The sequence below is a fragment of the Apteryx mantelli genome, chromosome 23 (genome assembly GCF_036417845.1).
Source record: "Apteryx mantelli isolate bAptMan1 chromosome 23, bAptMan1.hap1, whole genome shotgun sequence".
Classification (NCBI taxonomy): domain Eukaryota; kingdom Metazoa; phylum Chordata; class Aves; order Apterygiformes; family Apterygidae; genus Apteryx; species Apteryx mantelli.
Genome location: NC_090000.1, coordinates 7,968,755 through 7,982,189, shown reverse-complemented (window position 1 = coordinate 7,982,189; position 13,435 = coordinate 7,968,755). Strand labels below are relative to the sequence as shown.

General features: G+C 54.2%; 1 protein-coding gene across 2 annotated transcripts in view; it reads right to left on the bottom strand.

The window, feature by feature from the left end:
• Positions 1-1,091: 1,091 nt before the first annotated feature.
• Positions 1,092-13,435, bottom strand: part of ETS1 (ETS proto-oncogene 1, transcription factor) — a 66,996-nt gene continuing 54,652 nt past the window's right edge. For both annotated transcript variants that reach the window (XM_067310002.1, XM_067310001.1), the window contains exons 7-8: positions 1,899-2,017; positions 1,092-1,368 (exon numbers count right to left, since the gene is read on the bottom strand). In XM_067310002.1, coding sequence (XP_067166103.1) covers positions 1,153-1,368; positions 1,899-2,017 — 335 coding nt within the window. In that variant the 3' untranslated portion in view covers positions 1,092-1,152. The remainder of the gene's footprint in view (positions 1,369-1,898; positions 2,018-13,435) is intronic.

Sequence of the window (13,435 nt, the reverse complement as noted above, 5' to 3'; positions counted from 1 at the left end):
CGCCAAAGCGTTCCTTTCAAAAAAATAAAACAAAAAAAAATCCTATTTGGAAAATGTGAATGACATGTTCAACGTGCCTGTCGACACATTTTGGAAAGCCGTTTTGTGCACAAAATGCAGATGTCAGGGGAAAAAAAAAAAGACCTATTTTTAACAACAACAAAAAAAAAAGCGCTTTCGGAAATTTCAACTAGCTTTATCAGCAAACGACAGAGCAAAGCATACCGGCCTCTGAGCAAGAGCGGCACACCCAGCCAGCATCCCTAGTAGCCAGTTTGGGATTAATTTTCCTTCACATACAATTCAGAGATCACGAGTCATAGCGCTACGCTCCTCCAGTGGGGTCTACATAAACGGATTTATTTTTTCCCCCCCTCGCTGTGATAAAACTCTCTGCTGGCATAACAGAAACGAACACACACAATATTGCAATACTGAGACCATCTTAGAGCTTAAGACTATTTAAAAAAAAAATACTGGCACAAAATTTAATAAAATAAAACTTTAACAAATTTAAAAAAAAAAGTCTTGATCCCTCCTAGCAAAAAATTTTGTCTTTTTTTACAAAAGACGACCATTGACAGAAAGGCAACGTAACAAGAACGACAAACGGTTCTTCTTTTTCTCTATTGCCCCTCCCCAAAACAGGACGTTTCACTCACTCTTGTTTTCCCTATCCCTCCCCCCCCAAAAAAAGTTTAAAATCCTCAAATCCCTAGGAATACTGTCATTTCCTGAACTGTCAGTTTGTTGTGCTAAAAACACAATAACCGAAGGGATCCGTTTGTTGATATTTGCTCTAAACAGCAAGGGATGGGGAGGGTTTGGGGTTTTTTTCTGTTTGTTTTTTAAAGTGAGCTACATTTTTCTGGCTTCCTTAAAACTCAGCATTTCGTCCCCAAAAAAGCCTGTCTTGGAGCTTTCCGGAAAAAAAAAAAAAAAAAAGCCCACCTCTCTCCGAACCAAACTTTTTTGGTTCCCGGCAAAAGTATTGACTCTTCCGCCACCCTCTCTCCCAACATCCTCAAAGCATCAAATCTGAGTTGCTCTTTAAAAAAAAAAAACAATAAAAAGAAAAAAAAAATCCCCCCCCCCCCCCAAAAAAAGTCCCGCCGACTCTCCGGAACGACGCGAGGCGACGGCCGGCCGGCTTCACTCGTCAGCGTCCGGCTTGACGTCCAGCATGGCGTGGAGCTCCTCGGGCGTGTAGCCCAGCAGGCTCTGCAGGTCGCAGACGAAGCGGTAGACGTAGCGCTTCCCCGCCGTCTTGTGGATGATGTTCTTGTCGTAGTAGTAGCGCAGGCCGCGGCTCAGCTTCTCGTAGTTCATCTTGGGCTTGTTTTTCCGCTTGCCCCACCGCCTGGCCACCTGGGAGAGGGGTGGCCAAGAGTCAAGCAGAAGCACCGGAGCCGAGGGACGGGAAAGGGCTTGTCCTCGTCCGCCGGACGGACTCGGGACGCGAGCGTTAAAGCTTAGGAAACCCGACCTCCGCTCAGCGGCAGGAACGACCCTCGGGGAGAGCGGGGAGGGCTCCACGAGGATATATAAGGCAAGGAAGGCAACGGAGGGGACATCCGTGGGAAGTCCCACCTCTTAGCTGCCTACGCCTCGCTCCTCTACGAAGAGCGCTGGCACTGTGCCTCTTTTTATGATACCTCGTCTGCTCCCCTTCGACTTTGGGCCTGGATCATGCCTCCTAGGTATTACTGCAGCCCAATTAAGAGCTGCTCTTTTACGAGAGCTCAGTTAGGCTCTAAGCCACCGTTTTCCTCTACACATGGACAGGACAACAATAACGCAACTGCCCAAATCGCAGCCACGAAGGGAGGGCGGGAGGGTTGGCCACGCAAGCATCTCAGCAGCGTTTGGGCTGCGCATTCAATTCGAGGGCACTCTACCTCATCCGGGTCGGAAAGCTTGAATTCCCAGCCGTCGCCCGTCCAGCTGATGAAGGATTGACAGGACTTGTCGGTGAGCAGTTCCAGCAGGAATTGCCACAGTTGGATGGGTCCACTGCCTAGAAATGCAAAGGAGACGTGAGACATTAATGCCAGGAAAGGAACGGCCCCTTCTGGCCCAACCCAGGCTCACCCGGGGGAAAAAATTCATACGCAAAAAGAACACGCATTCATCTGCGCTGAGTTATGCCGGCAGCTCTGCCACGTCCCTGGCACAAGAAGGTCCGCCACCCTTTCATCTGCCTCGCACTGGAAACCTGGGGTTTCTGATTTCCTCCACGCTTAACCCGAGGGGCTCCATCCGTCAGTCTTTATAAGAGCAAACGGCGCTAACTGAAAAAAAAAAACCCTTCCACTATCAAAAAAAGCATCAGCGGCCAAAGGGCAAGATCTGGGCTGAGATGACAGCTTGAGAGTTAAATCCTGCAGGTAAAAGAGTTTCCTATTTGCAGCAAGAGCTGAATATTCATGCACTGGAATGCTTCACTCAGAGTTACATAAATAGGATTATTTTTCTGGCATCCGAACAGTGAGGAGTCATTGTTTTGGCACAAGAGCACCACCATTTCCTACGTGCCAAAAAGCTCCTGGCCATTGCATGAACTCCAGCAGACTCCTGCTTCCCGACCTTGACTCTTTGCTCCGTGACTGTTTACTGAGATAAAGGGGACCCAGGTATGAAAATTATTTGGCCTCCTTCCAGGGCATGTCGCTGCAGGAACGGGCTGCATCAGCTCACCGGCATCAGCGGGTTGCTGGAGCGCAGCAAGGCAGGGGCTGCCTAGCTCGGCAGGCTGGTAGCCCCGCGTGCTGGGTGGGAGGGAGGTCTCCTAGCTCGGGACTGGCAGATGTTACCATCACTCTCTTTAAATGCACCTTCTGGCCAGGGAATCCAGCAAGCCCCAGCTCTCGGGTAGAGCAGTTCCTCCGTCCTAAGAATGCTTTTGCATGACGGAAGAGCTGGCACAGGCCAACCAGGTCTAAGCAAATTCCCTGCGGCTGCCGGTTCTCCTAATCCAGCCAGAAAGCCAAGAGCCGCTGCGAAGCATCCCTTGCCACGTACATTCAAGTCACGACCAGCCTCTCCTCACGCCATTGCCTCCATATTTCACTTGGGTGTTCATTCTGGCCAACAGCAATTTGTCAAGCGGGCTAAGAAACACCTCCAAACGCACCATGCTCCAAAGCCTCCGAAGGACACTGACCTCCCCAATCCCACCTGATACAACCCAGCGTCATTCAGAGCCTGCCTATCTGCACGAAACAAGTAGTAGCCAGGGTCTGGCATCAAAACCGTCAGCCGAAAAGGTAATTCCAAAAAACAACCCCCTCTACTTTGTGTCTTGCCATGCCTCGAGGTCCGGGGCCCTACACGTTTCAGCGTGGCTCACGCGCGGTACCCAGAGCACTACCTGTGGCTTTGCAGCCTGGCTTTGGCTAGATTAATGCTGTACACCGGGGGATTTCAAAACACTTATCTCTTCTTTGCGCTGGTGTCCCAATCAAAGCTAAAAGAGAAGCCCTCAAGCCAAAACCTCTTTGATGAGCAACTTTCAAATGTGGCCGCGCCCGAAACATTGCGCTCGGCTCAGGGCAACGGGTTTCGGGAAAGGTTTGGACACATTTAAATGGAGCGTAGAAAATATCGGTAACAATAATAACAACAATAATCAGAGCCAGAGGTTAGAGGAAATGATTTACCGTGACGACAGCTGCGCAGGCTGGATTAGACAGCGGGCAGGACGGGGTGAAACAGCCTGCCGACAGCAATGAGTGTGAGCAGCAAGTAGGGAAAGGAGTTATTTACGCAGGAAAAGGGATGGAGAGCAGTGTATTTCCCTAAATGCCAACCAAGGCTGTCACATCTGCGGCTGCGGAAGAACCCACGGAGGGAAGAGCAGGGTGTTCCCCCTTTGCCACGCTGTTTAAAATGAGTCAAACGCGGGCGAGCTGCCGGCGAGCAGGAAATGGCAGCGGTGGCGCGGGGTGGTGCTGCACCCTGCCCCGGCCCCCCTGCACCGTCGAACGCCGGCCGCCCCCGAGGAACCACTCCGGGCGATTTCGGGTCCGGGGTCCTCCGCCAAGCCATGGGATGCGAGCGATCCCTGTCTATCCACTAGCCTCTCGCGCCAGCGCAAGGGTTATCATGGATTCACAGGCAAGACGGAGCGGAGGGTTCGCAGTGCTTCCCTGCTTGCAAATCGGAACGGGCGGAAGGAAACATTTGGCGGGGAAAGGCTCCAGCCAGGTGTCCGCGGCGGAAACGCTTGCCGGGATGGTGACTCAATGCCGGTGCCGCTCGCTGCCTCTCCGGCAGCGATGGAGTCGCAGCTGCGCCATGCCACCCGTGCCGAAGCAAGGCAGGAGGGTCGGATCAGGCATCGCCCTCACGTCCGGAGCACCCCAAACCCTGACCCGAAATGCCACCGCGCCTCGGGCGGAGTTTAGGCCTATTTATAGCAATAGTGCCAAGCTTCAAATGCAGGGAAACCTTGGGGGTACATGAAGCTAAAGGTCCATTCAGCCTCCTGAGGCTTCCCAAAAGGAATCACAGGTGTCTTTACACGGGGCTCCAATTTCTCCCGCCCCATCCAGCTTTACACCAATTCCCTAGGTGCAGCAGAGCAGCCAGTGCCCAAGCCAGGCTAGTGGAGAAACATCCTGAGGCCGCAAGATTGAAGCAACACCAGAACTGTCACTTCTCATCGATTTCCCTCCTTCCCAGCCAAAGAACAAGGATTTTTTTTTTTTTACTCCCTCCCCAAAGTAAAATGGATGGAAATTTATCATCTGGGAGCCAGGCTCTTTGCAAACGACAGGCTGTCCTCCAAACAGCTCCCGGCCACCCCAGCTTTGCTGGAGGCTTTCAGGGTTTCAAAGGCTTGCTGAGAAAAGCGTCCTTAACCCCGAGCCAAGCGGCCGGGGCAGCGCACGCTTGGTGCTCGCGTGCTCGGCTGCCAGCTGGCATGGCGAGGTGTCGGGAAACCCGGCAATTTATCACCCTCTCTTTGCAAGGGAGGCAGGCTGCCGCCGCCGCGCGGCGTGATGCTCCGCCGGGTGTATTTCTGGACTTTGGAGGAAGCAGTGTCGTTCGGTGGCTTGTGCCTCGGAGCAGGGATTCCCGAGGTCTATTCCCAGCCGCCTGTGGGACGCGCGTAAAACCCCAAATTCCTCCGTGCCGGACAAGCAATTATGTTAAGAATGTGTTTACTGCAGAGCTCGCAAGCATGTTGCGGCTCCTATAAACACACGGCCTGCTAGAGGGGAAGGCAGCGGAGGCCCTGCAGATGTGCCGCTGCTGGGGCATGACTCCGAAACGTCAGCGAGGCAAGCGGTGCACAAGATGGCAGGAACCAAGCCCCTGCACATGCACGAGCCTGCGCGCCTGAGAGCAGCTCTGCGGAGACCACGGGAGCCGCTCCACCTCTCTGGCTCTTGTAAGAAGCCCAAACGAGTGGGGCAGGGGTGGTGGGGCAAGCGTGGGGGATCTGTGCACCATCTGGTCTGGCTGGTACAGCTGTGATTAGCGCCGGGAGAGCTACCTTCAGCAACGAGTTTCTTCTGCAATGCCTAAAAGAGCATTTCTCTGCGACCTAAGCCCTCTGCTCGCACAGAGAAGTCCACCCACCTAGTGGTCCTCAGCGTTCGCATCGCATCTCCAAAGCTGGGCGGGCAACCACGACGCTTCCGGGCCCATCCGCGGGCTCTGAACCGTCACCTGGGAGCAGAGCCCGTTTTCCACCACTTCTGCCTCATCCCTTCCAGTCGTGCCCGCACCGAGGCTGGAATTCCCCACCCAGACACCCGGTCCACATCCCTTCTTGGTGTAAACCCACACGGTGCCACCAGCTCCACCGAAGGCAGCGTAGCCAGGCTGGTGCACGCCAGCCCCTGAGCTGTCGTCTTTGTTATCTTCAAAAAACAACTGCCGCCAGCGTTTTCTTTAGCCACAGGGCTAACTCCAATCTCATCTGGAAAACACTTCCTTCCTCGTGTCGTTAGCTGTCTCCAAAACTAGATGCTGGCTCTCCCTTCCGTTTCTTCCCGTCCTACCATCCCCAGCAGGTCCTCGGCGGACGTAAGCGAACTGGACCCCAGGGAAAGCCAGTCCCCGCACCCTCCCGGGTTGGAGCGTGCCGGGAGCCATCGGAGCCCAGACAGCGCCTCCGGCTACGGCTCAGCCGGGCCGGCCGCGAGAGCAAAAGCCTGCCTTGTTCTGTGCGGCCGTGAGGAGGAGCCGACCCTCCCGGGCCGCCGCGCCGCGCCGGGGCAGCAGCATTCGCAGCCGCCGGCGTGGGGAGGCAGGGAGGGCACAAGCCACCCTTTATGGCACCGCTCCCAAGTTACGCATCCCGGGGCTTCCCGGAGCCTGGTCCGGGCCAGGCCGCCCCGCCGCCACCTCCGGCACCGCGCGGGAGGCTGCTAAGAATAGCGCCCGCCGGAGGGGCCGGCCGCCAAACGGGCTTCACAAAGGGGGCCCTGTCTCGCCTCGGTGGCACTGAAGAGGGTCCTTCAGCGGGGGCCCGCTGCCGAGCGTCACCCTGCAGGAATGCTCCGGCGTCACGGGGAAAATATGCCTCTGAAGCCTGCTGACGCCAGGCGGCTACACTGGGAATGCTGTCCGAGCAAAGCCTGGGCGCGGGAGCGAGCGTGCACGCCGTGCGCGCTCCTCGGCGGGCATCGCGCCGGCCCTCCGCCGGAGGCGGGTTTCTGCGGACCGCCGAGCTTGGTGCAAAGCGCTCCGTCCCCGTCTAGTCCGCCCTTATCGGACCTGCTCGGTCCTACCAAAGAGCGCCCAGCCACAATATAAGGTACTCCACCACCCTGGGAGATCCTGTACCACCTCCTTCCCCAGCCCTGGGCTGTGGAGGGCTTTGAAACCAAAATGCACAATCTGCAAAATTCCTCCAGCCCCTTTGCAAGAAGTGCTTTGCAAGCCTCAGCTTTTGAACCAAAACCGAGGCTGGGCGAGACGGCTCTGCCAAGCTAAACCTCCCCCACGGAGTCAAATGAATGTGGCGTTTGTGACTCTCCAGCTTAAAATTCAGACCTGGAGAAGCACCTTGCCCACCCGCTGTCAGCTCTCTCAGAAGTGACTCCAAAACCCTGGTCACAGAGAAGCGTTGGCCATGATGGGATGCGCTGCCGCAATTTGCGGCGGCGCCTCGTTTTTATAAGGCTTTTAGGAGCCTCACTAATGAAGAGGAGCTTCTAGTGTCCTAAAGGGTTGGGAGGGAGAGGGAGGGAACAACTGAGACCAACAGGACAAAATAAGTAGGGAAGGTCGGGTAGGTCTGAGCTGGAAGAAAGCACGGCTTTGCATTTGTTCGCTTGCAGCCAGTGCCCGAGCAGAGACACCCTGCAGCAAGGGGGGCTGCCGCAGTGCAACACAGCACGCCACCCGGCCCCCCTTCAAGCCCTTTCTCACCCTGGTGCAACACACCCACGCTGGCCACTTTCACTAGCAGTGACGTTGGTACCACCCAGCATGTGCAGACGGGTGCCGGCACTGTACTTGGGAAGGCCCAGCACCAAACACGTCATCGCCCCTTCTCTTGAGCCGGCTTGACACCCCCACCCCTCCCAACGGCCTCCGTTTGAAAGAAGGAAAACAGAAAAAAACTACAAAAAAACCCAAGAGCGGCGCACCTATTCTTTTCACTGTGTGGTTTGTGGTTCCAACCAAACAAAACAATTGGGCATAGCAACATCTCAAAAACAGCCTTTGCTCCCGTCACGTGCTCTCCGTGCCCAAGCCCCCCTTCGACGGCACTGCAGCGGTGGAGGTTCAGCAGGAGCCAGATCCTCCTTGACCACACTGGGTGAGCGTGGGGAATGGGGAAGGTGCAGCTCATCTCCATCGCTTCCTTGTCACACTAACCCCTCTTGCCTCCTCCCCACCTCTTGCCCAGACTGGCTCAGTTAGTCGCATTGCAGTGAGGTGCCAGTTTGCATAGGTAGGGAGGACAGCAGCGAAGCTCAGATCAAAGTACCTTTGAAGAGCAGACATGAAGAAAGTATGCCCAAAGGACCCAGAAAGCACTCCTCCTTAGCATGCCACCTGCTTTTGGCCATGTTTACACACAGGATAGTGGCCAGATGGGCCACTCTGTGCCAGTTCAGCTTTTCTTATGCATCTCTCCTATTGCAAGGATGTGCTGGGAAGACTGCTCTCATTCATGCGGCATCTGGTAGAGCAAAAGGGTCTTTGTGAACTTTCCACCTCCCTCATGAAGTCGGTCCTGCAGGCACAGTTCAGCCCCAGCACAGCAAGGCTCACGGGAGCTGCCTTGCGACGGTCTGACTCATTGCTCGAAGGAGGGACTAAGCAGCACTTGCCGCTTCGGCAGCATCTCCGGGCTGCAGAGAAGCTGCTGCTGGCGGCTGCAGCAGCTCTTGTAAGAGCTGAGCTGCAGTCACGGTTGGGCAGCGTTGCATGGGGCTGATTTCACTGTCATTTGCACATGTCTGGCAGGTGGATCGTGAGCCACTGAAGCAGTCCTGAGCCCCACCCTCAAGCTTCCCACCTTGTGATGAGAAAAGCCCCGCTTAGTTCATAGAGCTGAGGGGCTCTGAGCACTGGAAAGCGGGCAGGGGAAGCCGCTGAGTAGTCACCTTGCAAGGGCAGGTAAAGCATACGAGCCAGAACAAGCGAGCTGACACCATCACCTGCACCTCACAGGGTTTGGAGGTGCTGCTATGTTTCTTCTGACCGTTGGGACAGCTGACTGCATCTCTGAATTCCCCTGACCAAGACACAAGAGCCTGCAGACACCCATATGCCAGGCAGCTCAGATTCACCTCCCGGCACGCTTCTCCACCTGTGAGAGCAGGGCGCAGGCCTGATGTTTCTAGGAAAGCAACTGCACAGGCTCTGGATGTCAAGGACAGCCGAGGCTCCAGAGCGTGACAGGAGAGGGGCTGGGAACACCACCGCTGGCAGGCTTTCAGATGCCGGTGACAGCCAGCGTGCTTCCTTCCCCAGAGCACACGTGGGGAGCTCGCTGCCTGGAAGCTTCAGGCCAGCACTGTAGGCAACAAGAAGAGGGGAAGAAGCACACGAGCTCTCTCAAAAGACCCACTTTCTTTGGCACTGACTTTACTTTCTTGCAAAACAGCAGCTGCGCGCTTTCACTTTTGTGCCACAGATAAGCATCACCCAGAAACAGAAGCTCGTCGAAGGCACGTGCTGCAGGCTGGGATGGTTTGGACGGGGGTGATGGGTCTACCAGGAGCATTTGGGAGACATCTTCATGGTACCGGGGAGGCTGACAGCAAGGCTCAGGGCTGGATCTGGCTTGGGCAAAACCCTTCGCTACACAGAAACGCTTCTGGGTGCTTAGGTGAGATAGCATCTCGGAGAGGTCCTGTGCTACTTTCTGTCTTCTTTAAGGGCAGCATGATAATGAAGATAACATCAATCTGTCACTAAGAGAGACAGCCAGGTCATGTGTGACATTAGCTGGGAAGGGGACATTAACCCTTTAGGTGTCAAGCTCATTTATAAAGGCATCAATAACTTCTTAACCAGGCCTAGACCAAAGGACAGTACTCCAACTGCAATACTGGCCCTGCAGAAAGGAGATCATGGTTTGGTTTCCCGAGCAGTGGCAGATTTGCTTACAAGCCACTTCATCTCTCTTGCCCCCCTTACCTCTGCTCTGCTCTGTCTATTCAGCTCTTTAGAGCAGCAGCTCGGCACATCACAGCCCCACCGCTGGGGTTCTAGGTATTGTGGCGACGCAGATAACGCTGCGAGATGGAAAGCCCCAGCCTGCACAGAAGATGCTGAGGTTCTACACGCCACAAAGCAAACAAACACCACAGCTCGCCTCTAAACCCACACAAGTGCCTCGTGCGCTCAAGAAAGGCTCAAAACAATTCAGCGCAGAGTGGCGACTGCGAACGACCACAGGGCCAGCGGGAGGATTTGAACCTCCTCTGGACCTGCCTGACTAGGAGGGCAGCAGCAGAAGCAGGTCAGAGGAGTGGAAAAATAAAAATAGGGCAGAAAGGACAAAGGGCAGCGTGGTCAGACCCACACTACCTGCCCTCTCTGCGGGCAGGACACTTCTCTGCCATAGACTGTCGGTGTTTATCCACGTGACGTGGAGGATCACAGAGGATGCGGGCAGCAGTGGTACCCATAGGAGACAGCGGCTTGCAGGATCCGGCTCTGACACAGCCGAAGGCAGGACTGCAGGTGGCAGAGAGGCAAAGCTGAGCTCTGTTTAACCCAGCTGGGCTCCAGGACTGAGGTATCTGGGTCTGCGTGTTAGGTATCTGTGACAGCACGGCACCTAGCGCCAGCCACCCGCCCACACCAAACACCACACTGCTGCATGAACGAGGGAGTTTGAAACTAGCTCAAACAAGTCAACGTGGGCTCTAGCACATCTGCCCAAAGAGCAGACACAACCTAACGTACCACTTGCTTAATTTTAATAGAGACGCTCTGCCTCCATTTGCTAGGTCACTTCAAAAATGTAAAATCTTGCTTAACGTAAGACTCAAGCTGGCCCCCAAACCAGAGGTGTCCAGAGACTGCCCTCCCTGTGGGTCCCTGCAACTATGGAAACTGAAGTTCAACAACTCCTGAGCAGTTACATTTCTCCTTCAAAATAGATAAGAAAATTGCATCAACCTCTATCTGAGCAACCATGGCAACTTGTTAAATTAGGTCAAGATGTGGGGGCAGATAACGCAGCTTTGAAAAGCTGCTTGCGAGCTGGGTGAAGAACACATCAAACGCAAATGGAGCTTCCGCCAAAATGCACCTTCTCACCAAAGCATGCGCCTCCTAGGGCAGATACCATCAGAGCTTTGCCACGGCTGTGATAAAGCACAGTGCCACCTCCCAGGGCCACCAGCAAAACAGGTCCTTGGTAACAAAATCTGAACAACGTTGTCAAGTTCCTAAAGTCAACACAGAGAGCCCTGGAGAAAAAGGATGCCATGACCTTCCAGGCTTCACTCTTCCACCTCTGCTCTGCACGTCCTAAAACAGCACACCGAGGCACCTTGGGATATCTGTTGGGTGCTCCACTGGTTGGTGACCAGATGCCTGCTGTTGGACATGCCCTCACCTGAGTGAGGAATGGAAACCAGAGGTCCTGGCTGCTTTGGGACCCGGTGCTGGTAATCCCCTGGTCTACTCACTAGGCTCCACCTCTTCACCAGAGCTGGAAAGACAGCCTAGACTTGTAGTTCCTCTGCTCTAGCCACTAGACAGCACTTCCTCCCCTGAGTAAAGCAAAAGCAAAGTAAAGTAAAGTGAAGAACCCAGGGGTTCTGCCCGGGAGTCCCCGCGCTCCTTGCTCAGCTGCACCAAGAGAGAGGTCCTGCACTTCTCACCGACCGGCCTGGATATCTTTTGCAGAACTACTCTAATCCAAAGCAGTGTTGAGAGGGCCCAGTTCTCCTATGGCTTGTAACATGCTCGCTCTCGCTGTAACCTGTTTTCACAGCAACCTGGCTTCACTTTGCACCCGTGCTGTGCTCCCTTTGCACAGGCAGGGGTAGCAGCAGAAAATACAAGGTGCTGACAAGCCAGTAGGCTTTAAAAAGGGGTAGATGACATCTCTGGAGTCAATGTCTGCAAAGCTTATCTGTTCAAAGATCTTCCCCAATGGTAAACGCAGACTGTGGCTGCTTCAGTACTGAGCAAGCAAGCATCACTCCAAGCCAAGGATTTCCAAGTGACTGGTGATTTTGGAAGCCTCCAATTTTCCTCTCCCCTTTTAAGGTTTCTCAAGTGAAGCAATGAAAAAAATAAGGTGCTCCCAAATATTGATCACTCTGAAATACTTGGGCCAAGGGATTATCTTCCCAGCTCCAAACAGGGTTTGAAATGAGGCAAGAGAAAATGTTAAGGAGCACAAAGCACTTGCAACTGTGCTCTGGCACGGCATGAACTGAAGTCTCACTTTCCTGGTGGCATGACTCCAAGGACACTCTTTGGGGTGATAATACTCCTTGGCAAGACCACAGGGTCCAGCCACTGACTTAGGCTCCTCTCTCACGGAGGCAGCTGGGAACACTGCCTCTCCATGGGGGAGGCTGCTCTTTTTAATGAGATGGAGCAAAAGCAGAGCGAAACGTCCAGCTACCCAGCTCTGAAAACAAAGCCCCCAGTTTTGCCAGTACCTCCGTGCCTCAGTTTCCCTATCTGTCAAAAGGCGAGCATCGCTCCTGCCCAAGGTACTGGGTACCCAAACCACTTTTTGCAGGCCCCAGTGAAAGGCATTATCAGGAGAAAAGAGGAAGGAAAAATGTAACTAGTGCTGACAGGTCTCTTTTCTTAGGAACATCAACTTCCGCCAAACTGCGGAGCAACGGTGTGTCCCGGGGCACAGCCCCTCCTACCACTCATGCCTCCTTTGCCACATCCCCCGGCCAAGAACCATTCAGGAATGGCAGAGCACACTTTTATTTTGCATAGGCCTCGTTCAAACAGTCCCATTCAGCAGGCTGGGCTGAGCTGTCTTTCTAACTAAAGCTATATAGCAACAAACCACTTCCTTTTTTACACATAGCTCCTAAAATTATCTCTCCACCTCTCCTCCCCTCTGCAGCTTCCCCCAACAAAAAAACTAGTTATCAGCCCGAAGATGAGCGGTGCGTGGGAGGAGATTTCAGGGACAGTCACACCTCAGGATCTGTTCTGAACTTTTTGACGATCTTTATCTGCACAAACTATTTCCACCCCTTGGTTCCTTTGGGCCACAACCCTGCTTGCTACCAACCAGGGCAGGAGGGATCAGCATTTACAAGAGAAAGGGGAACTGGCAGGAGGCTGCCCTGCAAATTTTACCTATAGTGCCCGAAAAAGACACGGGCACAGAAGAACGGGGAAGCATCCTCCCAGCACTAGCTTGAAGCTCCATTGCACCAGGTTTCTCTCCGTGGAGACAGGAGATGGCCAGCTTGCTGGAGGGCTGAGAGCTGTCATATAAAGAGCTGTAGTCTCCACAGCCTCACACCTTCTCATCTCTCCCAGTGCAGGGGATGGAAAATGTTTGGGTCTGCTTTGGCACTGTCCCCCCCTTGCCTCACACCAGTGCAAAGAGCAAAATAAGGTGCTTCCTCCATGCCAAACAGGGATGAGATCATTTTGCATCACACACAGCTATGCTGGAAATGCGGCCGCTCCTGCCTGAGATCAGAGACCACAAGCGAGCGGCCAGCAAGTTGCATAAAAGTGGTGGAGGGGGAAGTGAGGGCTCTCTAGTACCTTGCGCTCTCAGCAACACAAAGCAGACATCAGTTCCTGCGAGGCTCAACCGGGAGGCATCCAGGTACAAATGAAAACGCAAGGCATTAGTAATAGGAGAGAGCCATCAGCAAAAGGCAACAGCTCAGCTGGAGAGCTCATATAAGCGGCTGACGAGACGAGCCTAAAATCCTGCACTCTGCCAGGTCCTAGATTCTCCATGAGTTAGTTCTGGGGTGCCCACGCTCGAAGAAAACACAGCCTT